A 17,702-nucleotide genomic window follows, 5' to 3' on the forward strand; every position below is an offset into this window, starting at 1 on the left:
CTCTCCTTGGGGCAAATATTTTAAATTTAAAATACAATACCTAAATTAAGCCACTAATACGCATAGCGTTTCGGCCAAATATATACGAAGTAAAACCCAAACAAAAACCCATTACAGCAGAGTAGGACCCATAAAGATGAGACTAACAATGTTAAGTTGCACGATAAAAGGGCAGCAAACACACTGAATGAATACTTTACATCAGTGTTCACACTAGAAAGCTTGAATGACATCCCATCACCCACACAAATGTTTGTCGGAGGTAAAGAGAATGAATTAAGGGAAATACCAATTACACGCTACACAATCAGGAAGAGCATTGACAAACTAAAAGACTCAAAAGCCCAAAGTGTGAATGTATTTCAGTCCCAAGTCGTAAAGGAACTGAACTGGCAAATTCACTATGTTTGTCAGTGAAACTCCTTTTCAGAAAATCCCTGGACCATGGAATAGTTGAAGGTGTTTATAAATCTTGTTTATCTGTATCTTTTGCTACCCAGTCTCCCAATCTTTATGTACCCATTCTGAACATCTTTACCATTGTGATCATTGCTGTCTTATATGTGCTGTCAATCTGCTGTATGGTGTCTATTAATCTTGTTTAAATTACTAATCAAGCTGTCAATGTAATCAATCAGAGGTTTAATATAACAATGTGCTTTAATATACTTACTTATCTCTCTCATCTCATTTTTCTCTTGTATTGTATCTTTATCATTTATCAATTCTGATTGAAATTACCTACTTAAAATTATCTGCTAGATTAAGGACCTGCCCGAAACGCTGCGCGTACTAGTGGCTTTACAAGAATGTAAATACTGTACTATCCAATGTATTCTCACAAACCCAATGTACCTTCTTGTATATATATAAATAAATAAATAAATAAGGTGATAATGAGACCTTACTAAGTGATCTAAATGAACTTCACAAATGGTCAGATGACTGACAAATGCATTTTAATGTCGATAAATGCTAGCCCTTACATGTGGGCCACAACAATCCACTTCAGAACTACCAAATTGACAGCACTACCTCACAACAGATAGATGAAGGAAAGGGCGTTTGAGTCAGAATGCATCATTTCGCCTTCTCGCCATGCCCTGTGGCTGGGGGGATTGGTGCCCTGAAGCTACATCAACACCCTATACCCCCCCGAAGTGGCAAGGGGAGTTAGGGGACAATAATATTGCTCAACAAGTGGAAGAGGTAATTAAAAAAAAATCATACCAGAGCTTCATCTCTCGTATCAGGAATGGATGAGGGCCACTAGGGTAACAACACTGCAGACCAGGCATGACAGGGCGGATCTCATAGAAACCCATAAAATACTAAATTTGTTGGATGTCAATCCGGACAGTTTTTTCAAAAGGTCAGACGTAACACGAACGAGGAGCAACGGGTTCAAGCTCAAGAAACCACAATGTAGGACAGAAAACCAAAGATGCTTTCACCCATAGGGTTGTAAACCCGTGGAATCGCCTACCCGCACATGGCATAACTCTGCTTGGTATTAAAATGCTGTAGCGAGTAATCCTTATACTCGCTCCATTATCTCATTATCTTAATAGCATAACTAATTAGCACTAATTACAGAAGCTACAATCCTTTCCCCAATTACAGGTAATACTCTTCTCAGCTTGTTGGAGGGAGCTGAGGTGTAATCACCATATAAGCAAGCGATATGAGGAATGGAGGACAGTACAATTCCCCATTCAACAATGTAGCACTCGGTGTGTACAGTTCTAATCGACCAAAGACGCTACAGCTTCGACACAGAGCAGACAGCAGACTACGACCGCATCGAGCCGCCACGCTCTCGCTCCCAGAGTTCACACACTCACAATTTGCCATTATCCATTATCTTAATTATTGTACATGTGCTTGGGGTTCTACTACCCAAAATCATGCATGTCCCCTAATTATGCCATACAAATCTGCTATTAGAACTTTTACCTGAATAAACATTTAATATTCTTTATGTAAAGTAGTACTGTTAATTTAGTACTTGTGACGTAGATTGTTATGGCCCATATACAAGATCTTGCATTTAATTATAATTTACATTATAATTTGATGATGTGGTTTGTAATATTTTCATCTATGTTATTGGTATATATGACAAAACCTCATGTAAATCAGGTAGGTAGGTAGGTGTGTGGCAGTCCGTCTAATTACCCAAAGCTTCTTAGTACAGTATACGTAAGTAATGAAACACTACGATATATTTACTCACTATATTGTTGGTGCTGAATGTAGAACATCATGAAAAAAAAACTTATTTTTACTCTAAACTAACATAATTTTATAGCAAAATTGTAATCATCTAATTACCCAAAGCCACAACATTCTCTCTTTAGCGCATTTATTATGCACCCTATACCCATCTTGTGAGCCGAAGTGGAAAGAGATACAGAGGCTTATTTATTGTCATGTTCCTGCATGCCAATGTGGGAAGGAATCCACAACATTTTTATATTTACCCTCTTGCTAAGTATTCTTATATATCTATGTCTAGCTTCCAAGACAAGCACGTTATTACATGATTGCAAACTGTTTATTGCTCGTAGTGAAGAAAGGGAGTCAGAAATAATTAAGCTGTCTACTTCAGTGTTGTCAATAATTTCGAGTGCTACCAGGCTTAGAATGTAGACTTCCTGTGTTGAACTGCGAGTTAAGTTTCGTATAATTTCGTTATAAAATATGATTATTTCAGAGTAAAAATGTGTATTTCCATGTTATACATTCAGTACCAACATTATAGTGAGTAAATATATCATATTTCTTCATTACGTAATACTAGGAAGAATCATCTCAAATGAAGTAGTTTCCTGAACCTACTGGGCCGTCATATCTACACTTGAAACTTTGTACGGAGTCTGCCTCCACAACATCACTTCCTGATGCATTTCATTTGTCAACTACTGATACTAAAAAAGTTTTCTGTATCTCATTTGGGCACTCATTTTTCATGTTTACCTTTTTTTTTTTTTGTGTGTGTTTTTTGAAGGAAAGCAAAGAAATTGCACATAACTACAACTACAATTTATTTAATAAGCATTTCTAAACTAAACAAAATTTTGAGGGTAATTAATAAAAATAAAAACTAATTTGAAAACAAATCTTTCTTAAGCAACATAGGGATGCAAAATTAACATGACGATGATTTGGGCAAAGAACATTTGCCCAACCCAGGGGTAGAGAATACTTGTTATTTTCTCTTTGCTTTGCTACTTAAAGCTACTCAAATCAAAGGGAAGAGTGTTTCTTCCATTTCTTCGTTGTCAGTCTGTGACTCAATACTGACTACACTGTTGTCACTGTCGGTCTCGAAATCCTCGGAATCTTGACTGTCTATTTGAAATTTGTTGTACTCTACTTCCCTGTCTTCAGAAAACAGGTTAGTTGCCTCAATTAGTTTAATTTGATATAATTTTTTCATATTTAGCAAGAGGGCCATAAGTCCACTGGTTACATGCTGGAATGATGACTTCTTTATTGAGTATTTACCCTGTTCCTGTAAAACACACACACATCATTATTTCAGGTATTTTTTAAATTAAATGTTTGTTTTCCTAACAAGTGTTTCATTTAAACTTTAACCAGTAAAAGTGATAATGAAAATATATTACAATTTGTGTCTACAAAATGCTTTTACTAATTTTACTTAGCTTAGACACAAACAACAATGATTAAGCTACCTGTTAAAATAATTACCAAGTAGCTATAATGCAATAACATTTATTTCAGTGGAGTAATTAAGTTAATATTGTCTTCATTGTAGACCGCTATCAGTTCCCTCAACTTTTTCTTGTCTGCTTCAATCTTTGCACGGTATCGTGATCTCATTTTGCTTGAAACTGAAAGAAACACTTTGTTACTAGTAAATAAGATTATAGTTGATAAATTTGTTTTGTATATACTTAGTAGTGAATACCTACACAAAAGTAGCAGAACACACTACATAAATATTTGCCAACCACGTTTTTTTTAACAAGCTTAGGTATACACTGCAATGTGCTGCTATCCTATTATGTATGAAAGACCACAGTGTAGATCAAAAACCTCACAGGACAGCCAGTCATACATGGAATCTGGAGAGAATATGAAATGTAAGGCTGATCTATTAGCCTCCACTAACAAAATCGGGGTACAGCACAAGAATATCTTCTGTGGGTACCGACCTGTGAGATTTATATTTGTTTAATTTATATGAATTTATATTTACGTTAATTTATATACTTCGATAGCAATTTGTATAATGATAAGTGGACTGTATTTCTGCAATAATCTCATAATCTCACAAATCGATCCTCTACACATTAGGGGGGTTATTAAATTAATATATATGCAGCCAATCAAACTGCAGAATTAACTACATACATTGAAGAGGTTCCTTATCTTATAGTACAGCAGGTTAGTGCACCAGGTATAACTAGGGTGTAGACACCAAATTATCCTCTTTGAGGTAGCTTCCATATCACCCAGTAACTGGTGCACAAATCTTGCTTCCTCGTCTTGACCTGTCAAAAGTGCGCTAGCTGTGAAGCCAGAATCCTATATATGACAAGTATATCAGAGAAAATACTGTACATGGAACATTGAAGACCTGGCTTAATTACCTTTAGTTTGAGGCTTCCACGTGCTCTAACCGGGTCACCCTATATAATGACATTAATGGCCATAAATGAAAGATACATGGGTTTCGGAAAGAACACTTAACTTGAATTGTTGACAGCGTGTTGAAAATGGTACACCCTTGGTTTCCATAACACTACGTCCAAGTAAAATTAACAGGAGCCGCATTTGCTCCCGTGAGCCTCTGGTCTAGTATAAACAATGGCTGTTTAACACTCCATACTATTGACGTTACTGGCCGACATTGTCCAGATATGATAGGAGCCGAATTTGCTCCACACGTCTCGGAGGTGACACAACAATGGCTGCCCTCCTTCCTCACTCTGACGCCTGGCTTACATTGTTCACATGTCAGAAAGTGATAGAAGGGTCACATTTACTCTACTTTAATATTGATAATTAAGTTAACTTATATAAGATGTTTTTATGATGGTAAAGTCCAAAGACTAATGTATTTAAGAACAATTCCCAGCAGAATAGCTGGTGAATTATAATAGTATGTGGTGATGATATCCCGTTTTCTTTAGACGGTAATTCCACTACAAGTTACGTTTTCTATGGGTAACTTGTTTATACAACACAGCTCTTATCTGTCTGTATGATATATTAAATGGTGTCGGATTTTCCGACATCTTCCAATATTCCTGAGTGTATGAAGTAATAACAAAACTCAAAGTACATCATACCATTTGTTCTGAAGTCATTGATAACAGGACAATCACATATATAGTGATAGACAGTATGTCCTAGCTTTTGTTCACATAGTTTACAACTGGAATGATTTCCATTGGCAGATTCATTACCTGCAGGCACCTGCCATAGATATTGATATCTCAACTTAATTTTGACAATTACCTATAATTACATAGGACAACACCTAAGTGAGATGGTATCCATACAAATCTACCTGAGAAATAAATGACATTAGATGTGTTTAGATAAAAAAAAAGTCATTGTTTTCTTGAAGTATTTTACAAACACTAAAAGATTTCTGTTTGTTTTATCAGTCCCTAACTTATACATAAGCTTTAACATACCTGCTACACTGGATATGTGGGATTTCTTGGTTCTAATTGAGTCACATACTAACTCTATCCCCTTTTGAACATCATTTTGAGAAACTGATCTGTTGAGAATAGAGGATACTGTTTACTATAATGTTTACTAAATTCAAACATGTAAAGTCCCTGATTAATTAAAAAAAAATTTAACTTAAATTTTTAGGCAATGGTCACAATGGCATTTTATGATGGCTGACAATTATTGTACAAGAACTAAACAATTAAAATAATAAAGAAATGTTTTGGCAATTTTATGATTTATGGTACAGCATTGATTTTACAGTACAATAACCTTGTTAAAATATATAAGAGTATTTCAAAAAAGTGTTTCTTACTATATATTTTACAAGCAAACCTTTTATTTAAACTCTGGGCTAAGTTGGTTAACTCTGCAATCCAGATGAGAAGTTGTTTTTCATCAAGAGATAAGTCAGCTAACTCCTTTCTTATTAACTCTGCAGCTTCTTTTGCCTATCAACAGGAGGAAAAACTGCCCTGTTAGTATAATAAATGTTGCAATTTTTATTTAATATTTGATATTACAAAAAAAAACAATCCTTACGAGCCTAACTGCTGATGAAGGCTGTTTAATGGCAGTAAATGTTATTTTTATTTTTATTTTTGAACTATCTATAATACTATCTATAATTTACTTGCTATATTAATCAAATCCAATTCATATACACAAAGTTGTAGGGTGACACCAGGTGTTGCTAGTTACTGAAGTCATCTTCATTACACATAATAAATATCACTAACAAGTTTTAATAGATTATACCTTCCTCATTGTAACAATGCACTATAAACTAACCGGTTTTCAACATGTTTTTGGTGGTACTGTTGTACCGCGACATATAGCTGAAAATTTGCTCGGTTTCTTCACCTGTGGTCAAACCACTTCCGTGCTGCCAGCGTCCTCCATACAAGACCTATAATTAAGATGTAACACACTGTAAAATAATTACAAGGAAAGAATATTAGTCGATTGCTCAAAAATTTAATTATGATTAAATACTTTATTCTGATTAATAGCTTTTTAACCCTAAAATAACGTTGCATTAATACCCGTTATTTTGACAAATGATAATTATTTACCTGGCAATACCATGCATGTCCTTTTGCATGCAAAACACCTAGGAACGGCTTTGTCTCCAGTAGGGTGAATTATTTATTTTTTTCTTGAATTTTTCAGGGCCCATGGCCAGTACTGTACTGGCATATGATGTCCTGGCAGATGTACTTGGCACTTTTGAAGTAATTTATATGGAGATAGTGTGCATAGCCAAAAACCTCACCACGAGTCATATTGCACATTTTGAGAATTACACCATGCCGGCATGATGCAAGGTTTATGCCAGTCTGGTCCAGGGATTTGTGTGTATACGGTTCTTTTCGCGCCGCTTTCCACAACGAGACACCACAATTTTGGCTGTTCTGCAAATCAAATATAAATGATATATATTATATATATATATCATATATATTATATATTTATATCATATATATATATATATATATATATATATATATATATATATATATATATATATATATATATATATGTATGTATATATATATATATATATATATATATATATATATATATATATATATATATATATATATATATATATATATATATATATATATATATATATATATGTCGTACCTAGTAGCCAGAACGCACTTATCAGCCTACTATGCAAGGCCCGATTTGCCTAATAAGCAAAGTTTTCCTGAATTAATATATTTTCTCTATTTTTTTTCTTTTGAAATGATAAAGCTACCCATTTCATTATGTATGAGTTCAATTTTTTTTTATTGGAGTTAAAACTAACGTACATATATGATCGAACCTAACCAACCCTACCTAACCTAACCTAACCTATCTTTATAGGTTAGCTTAGGTTAGGTAGCAGAAAAAGTTAGGTTAGGTTAGGTTAGGTAGGTTAACCTACCTGATGGGTTATATAAAAGTGATATAGACCAACAGAAATATAGCATCTTAATCAATATGACTTCAGACCCCAAAAATCACCATTTATATGGTGCATGTAGCTCTTGACAAACGTTGAGTACTCTATGTTTTACTTGTTGACTTGCCTGTGGGTTAAAAAAACCTAACTACTTGTTATAATATATATATTAACTCTGTAAACTGTAAGACATCATGACTGTCTTTTCCCAATGGTGTAGTGGGTTAAGACACTCGCCTGGCGTTTCGCGAGCGCTTTGTCCTGGGTTTGTATCCTGGCCTTGGAAGATTTACTGGGCATCAACCCTTAACTATGCCCCCCCCCCCCCTGTTTACCCAACAGTAAAATGGGTACCTGGTTGTTAATGGATTGGGTGGGGTCATATTCTGGGGAACATACGATTAACGACTTGCTTGAAACACTATGCGTGCTAGTGGCTGTACAAGAATGTAAAAAGTCTTGTATATATAAATAAAAATATAAAATCTATGTACAGTTTACAAAGTCTGTACACATAATATTTACCTTTGTTTTTAAGCTCTCTATATGGTTAAGGTGATTAGCCACATCATTGTCAGCAGCAAAGACACTCTCTGAATAATATGATTCCCTCAATCCTCTGAAAGAAACAAAATGACAGTATTTACATAATTTACATTGATTTGTTTTCAATTTTGATGATTGTGTAAATATATATTACTTAATGTTGTAATACATGAATAACGCTATTATGTATTGCATGTAAGAATTTTTCAGATATTGATATATTTACATAACGAATAATGTATTGTGATATATAAGTTGCCCTAATAGAAATGTATTAATTGTTGAAAAATAAAAATTTATCTTACAAAAGGAAAATTATTTAAGAACTGTACCTTCCAACTTTTTCATATGGGAATAACTTTTTGTTGCCATCAATATGTATGGCAAATGGGTTAGTATGACAAGCAGGGCACACGTTCTTATTGTAGCTTTGGACATTTGCAAGTTCATACTGCATAAATCTCCACTCCTGGAATGTTCTTTTAGCAGCTTCAAAGTTGATGCAACCATCCTGAAATATATACTGAATATAGAATTTGCATGGATTAGCCCCATATATTGGGGGAGTGGGTAGCACAAGTTATAGTGCAAGATTGAACAACTACGTTCCCAGCCTAGTACTGGGAACCTGGTTCCCAGCCTAATACTAGGAACCTTGTTCCCAGCGTAGTGCTGGGTACCTAGTTCCCAGCACTAGGCCCAGATGTGGCTAAGCCATGCAAGTTGCATGAGTCAGGCATATATATTGGGGGAGTGGGTAGCACAAGTAACAGTGCAAGTTTGAAGAACTACGTAGGAAACTATAAGGATGAAATTAATGCTTTTTCGTTTTACTTTTGAATAATGTTTTGAACAGCTGGACAGCTTTTAATTCAATAGAGAGTTTACCAATTAGGAGCAATAACCAATTACTTTATTTGCATAGAGAGTTTGCTCAGATTTAGTTTGACTCAGGGGATATCAGAGAGATATTGATTTCTGGTGTGGTGATTATGGGATCCTTTACATCTATCAAGGAAGAGTTTCAGATCAGGATGTGCATTTAAGAACAAGGTTTTGTACATGTAAGTGGCACAAGAGAATGTGTGGAGTGGGTTCATATTTTTATGTATTATTATATATACAGTTTAATGTATACAGGTACTTACATTACATATATAAAATTAATAAATACTTACTCTTCCATTATGAGAGCCAAGCGCTTGGAGCGCTATTAACCCTTAAGATGCTCGGGGTCTAATATCCTGCTATCCACACAGGCGCATGTCATTTTGAAAAAAAAAGAAATTTTTTTTTTTTGCTAATCTGTTAAGTTCTGTTCACTGATCACGGGGAAAAATAACAAAAAAATTCTATTGTACTTACTTTTGTTGCAATAGAGCTGAGAAGCTCTGCGATGACGTCACAATCTGCATGGTCGCTCATGCAGTACACGCCCGGGAGATGTTGCGCGCGGTCCTCAAACAGCCAGAGTTGCCACAAATATATTTTCGCGCTATTTATTTACAATGTCTAAGCGCATTTTATCTAATTTTTTTTCACTAATTGTTTCAAATACTGTTTGAACATATTTTGTATCAATAATTGTTGCATATTTGAGTATACACAGGCGCACACAAATGTTTTCAATTACGGCAATATAATATGTCATTACAGTCTATTATATTATATGTTCTGCTTATATGTTTACATATTTACACACTCGCACACGCTATACACACTTTGAAGCACACTTAGAAGATTTCTAGACTGTGGTAGTCATTGAAGCAGTCGACAGCACATAATGGGATACCACACGTTTCACACCATGTTTGCACAAGCTTCCGTTTCTTGTCTCTACGTGTCGTTGTTTTACACACCAAGCAATCACGTTGGGCTATTGCACGCTTCACACCAGGTGGCAAATACTTAAGTTTGTGTGCTAGGAAGCCTTCAGTGTGAGCGAGGCGTGGAGTACCAGCATGCTGCAACAGTGGGTTTATGATGGGCCGCTGAATACCTGGGACATCTTTTGCAAACTTTCCTAATAACTGTATTGCAGCATCAAATACAAAGTCACGGAAAGTGGGCTTACGTCCAGTTCTCACAAGGTACATGTTGAAACAGTTCAGCATGCTCATGTCCACAAGATGGAAGAACACTTTTTTCGTCCACCTACATGTCTTCCGCACACACTCTGCAGTGCCAATCATCATGTCTGAGTTATCAATCAACCGCATGTTGATATTATAGTCTAAAACACAGTCTGGCTTATATAGTGGTGCGTTTGTTTTATGGCTCACTTTCCCACTGTTCACCATTGTTCCATCATGAATTGTTGTCAACAAGTTCACCTCTCTTTTGTCTTTCCACCGAACTGACAGAATGTTATCACTTTTCCTTCTCTGACACTCACCAACTGCAATGTCGTTGTCAAACACAGGCATTTCCCTTCGTTGTGGCTTTACTGTACCAACCAATCCGGTTCTATTTTCTAGCAAGAACCGAGCTAGCAAGGGACTTGTATAGTAATTATCTGTGTATAAAATGTGTCCCTTGTTCATCCACGGAGCCATGATGGTCTTCACTACACTCCCCGAGAATCCATGTTCGTCGTTACCGGGAATGTCTACATCACTAGCCGAGTACAGAATCATGTGTAACACGTATCCTGTCTCACAATCACAAAGAACAAAAAATTTCAGGCCAAATCGGTTTCGTTTTGAGGGAATGTACTGTTTGAATGGAACACGTCCCTTGAAAAGTATGAGAGATTCATCAACCACCAGCTTCTGTGCTGGTACGTAAAAATCTCTGAATTTTCCAATAACATCGTTCATGTAGTGCCTCACTCGCCACAGTCTATCATCAGGTGTTCGGTCCTGAACACTTCCAAAATGTAGACACCTGAGGAGTATCTGAAACCTGTCTCGTGACATATATTTCCCGAATAAAGGTGTTGGTATTGTCTTGTCCTTGCTCCAATAGTCATTTATTGCATGTTTGTGACAGTGCTTCATCAACAAACAGAGTGCCAAAAACACATACATTTCCGCCACTGTGGTATTTTTCCAACGCTGCAGTCGTGAAAATTCTGTGATTTCCCTCTCAATCAGGTAAGCAGCATGCAGGTTCGTTTGGTGTACAATGTATTCCATGAGTGGTTCATCATAGAATGCTGTAAAATATTCCATCTCAGCCATGTCCTCACCTTGATTAGGGAAAAGGTTTGTAATCCCTACATCTTTATCGTCAAAGTGAGGAATATTAGGAATAAAATCGTCACCATCACTCCACTCAAGTACACCAGGCGTCCTGCGAGATGCAGAGGAAAGACGGCGAGGAAGCGATGCATACCGGCGACCAGGAGCTGAATACCGTCTGCGAGAAGCACGGCGGCTACGTGCACGTGAGGTGGGTGCACGTGAACACGAGGGTCTTGGTCCCTCATGTGGTGCCATGTGGTGGCGCTTGGCTGGGCGAGATGCTGCTGACGCGACAATTTCTCGCCCAGTTACACCACTGGTACCAGCCACAGGCTCAATAAAACTTTGATCTGAGTCACTAAACCCAGAAAAGGAGTCACCTCCCTCTGACTCGTCACCCTCAAACAGAAAATATCCACAGGAACTGTGAGGTCGTGGTAGAATTGGGGTAGAAAATGGGCGAGGAGGCATGGGAGAGCGTATAGGCCTCGCCATGGCATGGCGGTCATTCTCACTTTCACTGCTGCTGCTACTATCTCCCGACAACTGTGTATAATCCTCATCGTTGTCTGAATCGTCAAACACACTTTCTTCACCTTCAGAGAATAATTCGTGGGCTATTTGCTCTGGGGTGAGGGACTGAGTGATGCATGCTCGTGAGGCGTTTGACCGTGCGCTCGCCATGGTGACTCTCGCTAAACTGAGGCCTCCCATGCCATCGGAGCGTGAGCTGGATTTTTTTTCAAAATGGCCGCTGTTTACTAGAGCCCCTGGGCAGCGTATGGGACCCCCAGCTACACCGCGGGCCATTCAAATCGTGCGCGGTACCCATACACTTCATATGAAGTGAAGCGCAGTTGACTGGTAAAACGATTTACACTTCATATGAAGTGATGCGCACTTTAAGGGTTAACAAGGATTTCATTGATAAACCGGGGCTGTTCCTTTGAAGGAAATGCCAGTTGTTCAGGAGTTTGGTGCTGAAGAATGTGTTACTTTTCCTGGCTGATGAGCAGAAGTATCCACCATCATACAACATCTTAGCATCTGCAGGAAGGCTGTATCCACACTCTTGACACTCAAATATGGGCAGATAAAGGTCATACCTGCCTAGAAAGCTTAGTTTTAGTATTTATTCCTAAAATAAAGCAGCTTATTTTGAATCTTTTGTAAAACTCATCTTCATGACTGAATGGATATGTTTGTGTCTCAAAGATTGAAGTCCACATGCTTGGGTATGGGTATCGTCACTAGAACTTTAGTGATGCTACTATATTCAGTGATGCAAATACTCATAGACTTATGTGTTCAAACTTAATATTAAATCAAATATACCTGAGAGCATTATGAAAGTACACATGATGTCAGAACTCTTTATGTTAAGGTTACAGTCTTTACAGTTACAGGAAATTTTTGGCACAGGAACTGGCACAACAGGTTCTGAATAAGAAAATAATAATAAACTTAGCAGATTGCATATTTAAATAATATTCAGTAAGTCAAATGCCATAAAAATTGAATTGCTTATTGAGTAAAAAATTTATTTATTTTTTTCTTTCAATATTTTGGTACTTATATTGTAATAGCTTGGTAAAAAGAAAAGTTTTCATATGTAAAGAATTTTTTGGTTTACATACGCCAGTCAGTGAATGTCCCATTAAGGTCAACAGTCACAGTTGGTGGCAATGCTTCATAATATCCATTGGCCCAGAAAAACCTATCATGGAATGGGGTTAAACAAAATTTTTTCATATCACAGTGGTAGCAGAATAGGCGATGACAATCTTCACATTTGATGCTGGCTTCAATCCTACATTTGAAGCATTTGGTGTCTGTCAAATGAAAATATTTGAAAACATATGTTCAAAAATATCGCATCTTTGTCAAAAAAGACTTTTTACAGTTTCAGATCATGCAGAATTAGGAAAAAAATATGGTCTATAAGTATACATAAACATTTTTCTTTAGTGATAAAATGCTTCAGGTATATTTAAAACGAATTATCCACTCTCTATTCAAAAAATATAACTAAAAAAAACGCAAATATAATAAGTTGTAATGTAAACTGATATGCTGATGTAAATAGACAATATGCTTATAAGTACAGTGGTACCTCGCATAACGATTGCCCCAAAAGACGAATATTTTGGGTAACGAACGGAACGATCGGCGTCAAATCGTCCCTTATGACGAACGCTGGTTTGAGTAACGTCAACACCACATGGAGGGGTCGCGCTGCTTCTTGCACATTCTTAGACGCCTCCGACGATGCACATAAATTATGTTGTTCTTGTTTAAAGATGCTAATGATGCTGGGATATAAAAGGGTGACTACTGAGATGTTGCAAAGCATTGACGTTTTTGTAGGAAAAAAGAAATGAAATGTCTGATATACAACAAATGTCAAAAAGGTTCGTTCGGTGTTCGGCAGGTAGGCTGCTCCATTATAACAATCTTTCTTTGTTTCAAATGTGTTCCATTTGTTTTTTATTTGTCATTTGCGTCTCAATAATGGAGAAGCCTACCTTACATACACTGAATAAACCATTATGACATTTTCCTTTCTTCAAATGTGTTCAATATTTATTTTTCATTTGCCTTATAGCAAAAGGTTCGTTCGGTGGTCGGCAGGTAGGCTGCTCCATGTTTCTTACATACAAAAAACGTAAATAATAAAAAGAATGAAGAATTTTGAAAACCAGTACAAATGTCAAAAAGGTTCGTTCGGTGGTCTACAGGTCGGCTGCTCCATGTTTCTTAAAAAAAAAAAAAAAAAAACGAAAAATAAAAGAACTGTTGAAACAATTTGAAAAATGGACAAATGTCATAAAGGTTCGTTCAGTGTTTGTCGGGTAGGCTGCTCCATTATTGAGACGTAAGTGACAAATACAAAACAAATGGAACACATTTGAAACAAAGAAAGATTGTCATAATGGAGCAGCCTACCTAACAAAAACTGAACGAACCTTTTGCCATAACGAATATGAAAGACAAGGGCTGCTGGCTGGGTTAGTACTGCGTGAGCAACCATTTGTGGCACACATGCCTCTGGCTCTCAAACACCTGTCCCACACGGTGTTGAAAGACTGTGCTCAGTCGGTGCAATTCAGACCCTTTTGTTTGAAGAACATAAGGGTCATAACATTGGTGAAGCTAGGCGCAATAAGGGCTTAACACAACGGTCGGATGCCAGTGATACAGCACCTATGAGGATGATACAGCAAGCGTATCCAGGTGTAGCTCTGAGCCCCACCCTTGCCATCTCTAATGTATATAGATGATACATAGATGAATCGTTTTCTGCGTTCAGTGATGATGCATCTGATACAAGTAGCATAGATTAACAGTGTTAGCGGCTTCCATGGTGGTGGTGTTCATTGATATTTTCAAGAATACCTGAATCTTTTCCTGACTGATGGACACTCTTTGAGGCTAGCTGAATCTCTTCCTGACTGATGGACACTCTTTGAGGCTAGCTGAATCTCTTCCTGTGTGGGACCTTACAAAGCGATCTTTTCAAGACTACCTTACAAATTGAGCTTTTCCTATAATCGTTTCAATACTACTTTATGCTTTACAAGCTTGGCTACATACCACCTACAAGTACTAAAGCCAAGGGTGCACGCAAGTGCGTTATTTGCAAGCACACATAACGATGAAACAGGAAGCAAAAATCTATCTGTAGCTGGTGCAAGGAGAGCAAAGTCGCGCTGTGTACCATGGACTACTTCGTCGACTATTATGCACCTCCAAATTACTGAGTGTGTAATACAGTGTGTTACTGTGTAAATAGTATGTGAAACTGTACATATTGTAATATTAGTGAATTATTACCACGTAATATTGTGACAATAAACATTTATTGTGGACACATTACTGACACATGTATCACAGTTTCATGGAAAATTATGAACATTCTACTGTATACATATTGTAAAGGTCACAAATATGCATCATATACGATAAATGAAACAAATAAAACCGCATTGGAAATGCATAGAAAAAATATTTGAAAATATATTTGTGGCAACACGCGGTGCTTGAATGGCCTGCGCGACCGTGTCTGGGAGCTTCACACACGGGCGACCAGGCCCTGATGACGTCACAGCGCACCTTGTCCACGCCCTCACAGCCAAAGTAAGTGGAATTTGGTAATTATTTTTACATAGACATGTTCAGGGACGGTAATTTATCATTTTACAAAGAAAAATTTTATTTTGGGAACATTTGATGTCATGCACTCTGGGGAAATTTCACAATAAACACAGTGCATCACACTGGTTACATGGGGAGACACTCGTTTTGTATGACGTCCGTTTCACATGACGAACATGGAACGGATTAAATTCGTTATGCGAGGTACCACTGTATTGTGTATGTACCTTCAACTGGAACAGCGTGCCTACACACCTCCCACTCAAATAGAACTGACCGACTTTCTTCCCAAGAAATTTCAGCCTTCATTCTTCTTTGCTGCCATTGAGAAATCTTCACTTGCGATTCTTGGATTTTTTTTTTTTCTGCAGCAAGTTCGGCAGCGGCTGAAATTATTATACTTTAATTATAATCTTACACTGATTTTTAGACTATCTTCTTTAGCTATTTTAAATTTCACTCAAACTATAATTCAATATTTTGACCAAAAAATATTTTTATATATAAATTTAAATAATTTTATATATATATATATATATACAGTATTTATAATTTATAATAATATTTTTACAAATGTGTTTATAATATTACCCCTTTATCCATTTATCTACAACCATATTTATTCATCTATCTATACACCCTTGACAGGACATTTGCATCAGGAATGACTATGAAAATGGCCTAAGGGTCTTTATAAGGCATTTAACTTAAGCCTACTATGATCCACCGTACATACATCAAGGACCCAAGTCCTTTTCCCTGCAATTTCAGAGAGGATAGCCATATATGATATTATTTATATATATATATATATATATATATATATATATATATATATATATATATATATATATATATATATATATATATATATATATATATATTGTGACGATAATCTCCTTCAAGAGATTGAGCCTGCTCTTCCCTCCACAATTACGTCGTTGTGGTTATATAAAACTACTATGGAAGAAATGTCCAACAACGACAACAACACCAGCAAGGCTTGCCAGAGCGCAAAACGTTGCAGCCAGAGACACCTGTTCAGACTCAAACCGCCAAACTACTCGTTGATCGCTACCGGCCCCGCTGATTGGTCGCCGGTCTGGCTGCACCTGCACTCGCCCCCCCATACTACTTGATGTCTGGGGTCGCCACGACCTCAGACCTCAGAATGTTCAGTGCTTTCGTAGTTATCACTCCTCCCAGCTAGACGTTAGCGTGTACTGAGAGAGGTGATAGCTTAAAGCCAATATTCCAGCACCTCCCATTTAACTTTGTGTTGCACTTCTTGTTATTTTATCTTAACGTAACTTTTCATTGTGTCATTTAAGTATTCTTATTATTTTGATTGATTGATTTTATTATAAGAATTTGTTTGTGCATTTTATTCATGTTTTGATTTATTTAACGTAATTAAAATTTCATTGTTAAAATTTACTTGTGTTTTGTGTGTCTTCTCCTTACCTTACCACAGACGAAGTTCCAGTTTTCTATTTTTTTTTATAACTATGTGACGAGGCCATACCCCTAGCCTTAAACAGCCGAACACCAATGCGTTACCGTCACAAGTTATATGGGGGCCTGTCCTAGGAGCTTCACTCAGGTACTGGTGCCAAGTGGTAATTTATGGTAAGCGTATTTAACTTTGTTAACGTAGCTTTACTATTTTTCATATTCAATTTCATTTTTTATAAGGTGCGGTGTATTGTGCATTACGAGAGTAACATATAGTGAAGGTGAGACAACTTTGGATTACGTGGTGACTGTAGGCCGCAGTCATACTCTTAATTGGTCATCTCTCCCTCCGTGTTATTACTCGTGTTTACCATCTATGTCCCTTGAATATTTCTCATTCTGACAGATCATCATATTGGTACCCTGGTACTGTGGTCTGCCCCGGGTCAAGAGTACCCAATCTTCTGCAATCTGACTGTAGGAGGACAAAGAGGGCCATAGTTCCTCTAGCTCGAACTTTAGTTGCTGAATTGGGACCTCAGCAGCAGTTCTCGTCACCAGTTGACACCTCGCACCCCTACACGTCAGTCAGAGATGATGATACATACAATGGTAGGGAATTAGCTTATTTTTTCAGAGCACAAAAGTTCGCTAATTCTGTAAGTATCATATTAAATTCAGTAGGA

General features: G+C 36.9%; 1 protein-coding gene across 7 annotated transcripts; it reads right to left on the reverse strand.

Moving 5' to 3' along the window:
• Window positions 1-3,032: 3,032 nt before the first annotated feature.
• LOC138372004 (piggyBac transposable element-derived protein 4-like) lies at window positions 3,033-15,644 on the reverse strand. 7 transcript variants are annotated; one of them, XM_069337055.1, is made up of 11 exons: window positions 13,044-15,644; window positions 12,742-12,846; window positions 9,587-12,516; window positions 8,554-8,732; window positions 8,201-8,294; window positions 6,795-7,133; window positions 6,511-6,628; window positions 6,055-6,170; window positions 5,676-5,764; window positions 3,702-3,860; window positions 3,033-3,517 (listed from the first exon to the last, which is right to left on the reverse strand). In XM_069337055.1, exon 3 carries the CDS (start codon window positions 12,214-12,216, stop codon window positions 9,955-9,957), a length of 2,262 nt encoding a protein of 753 aa, XP_069193156.1. In that variant the 5' UTR covers window positions 12,217-12,516; window positions 12,742-12,846; window positions 13,044-15,644; the 3' UTR covers window positions 3,033-3,517; window positions 3,702-3,860; window positions 5,676-5,764; window positions 6,055-6,170; window positions 6,511-6,628; window positions 6,795-7,133; window positions 8,201-8,294; window positions 8,554-8,732; window positions 9,587-9,954. The 7 variants fall into 7 exon arrangements, 6 of the variants coding, with proteins under 6 accessions (XP_069193156.1, XP_069193155.1, XP_069193154.1 ...); XR_011230616.1 differs by lacking the exons at window positions 9,587-12,516; window positions 12,742-12,846; window positions 13,044-15,644 and adding an exon at window positions 9,400-9,454; XM_069337054.1 differs by lacking the exons at window positions 12,742-12,846; window positions 13,044-15,644 and having other exon boundaries at window positions 3,718-3,860; window positions 9,587-12,723.
• Between the last annotated feature and the right edge of the window lie 2,058 nt (window positions 15,645-17,702).

This window comes from Procambarus clarkii, chromosome 37 (assembly GCF_040958095.1).
Source record: "Procambarus clarkii isolate CNS0578487 chromosome 37, FALCON_Pclarkii_2.0, whole genome shotgun sequence".
Classification (NCBI taxonomy): domain Eukaryota; kingdom Metazoa; phylum Arthropoda; class Malacostraca; order Decapoda; family Cambaridae; genus Procambarus; species Procambarus clarkii.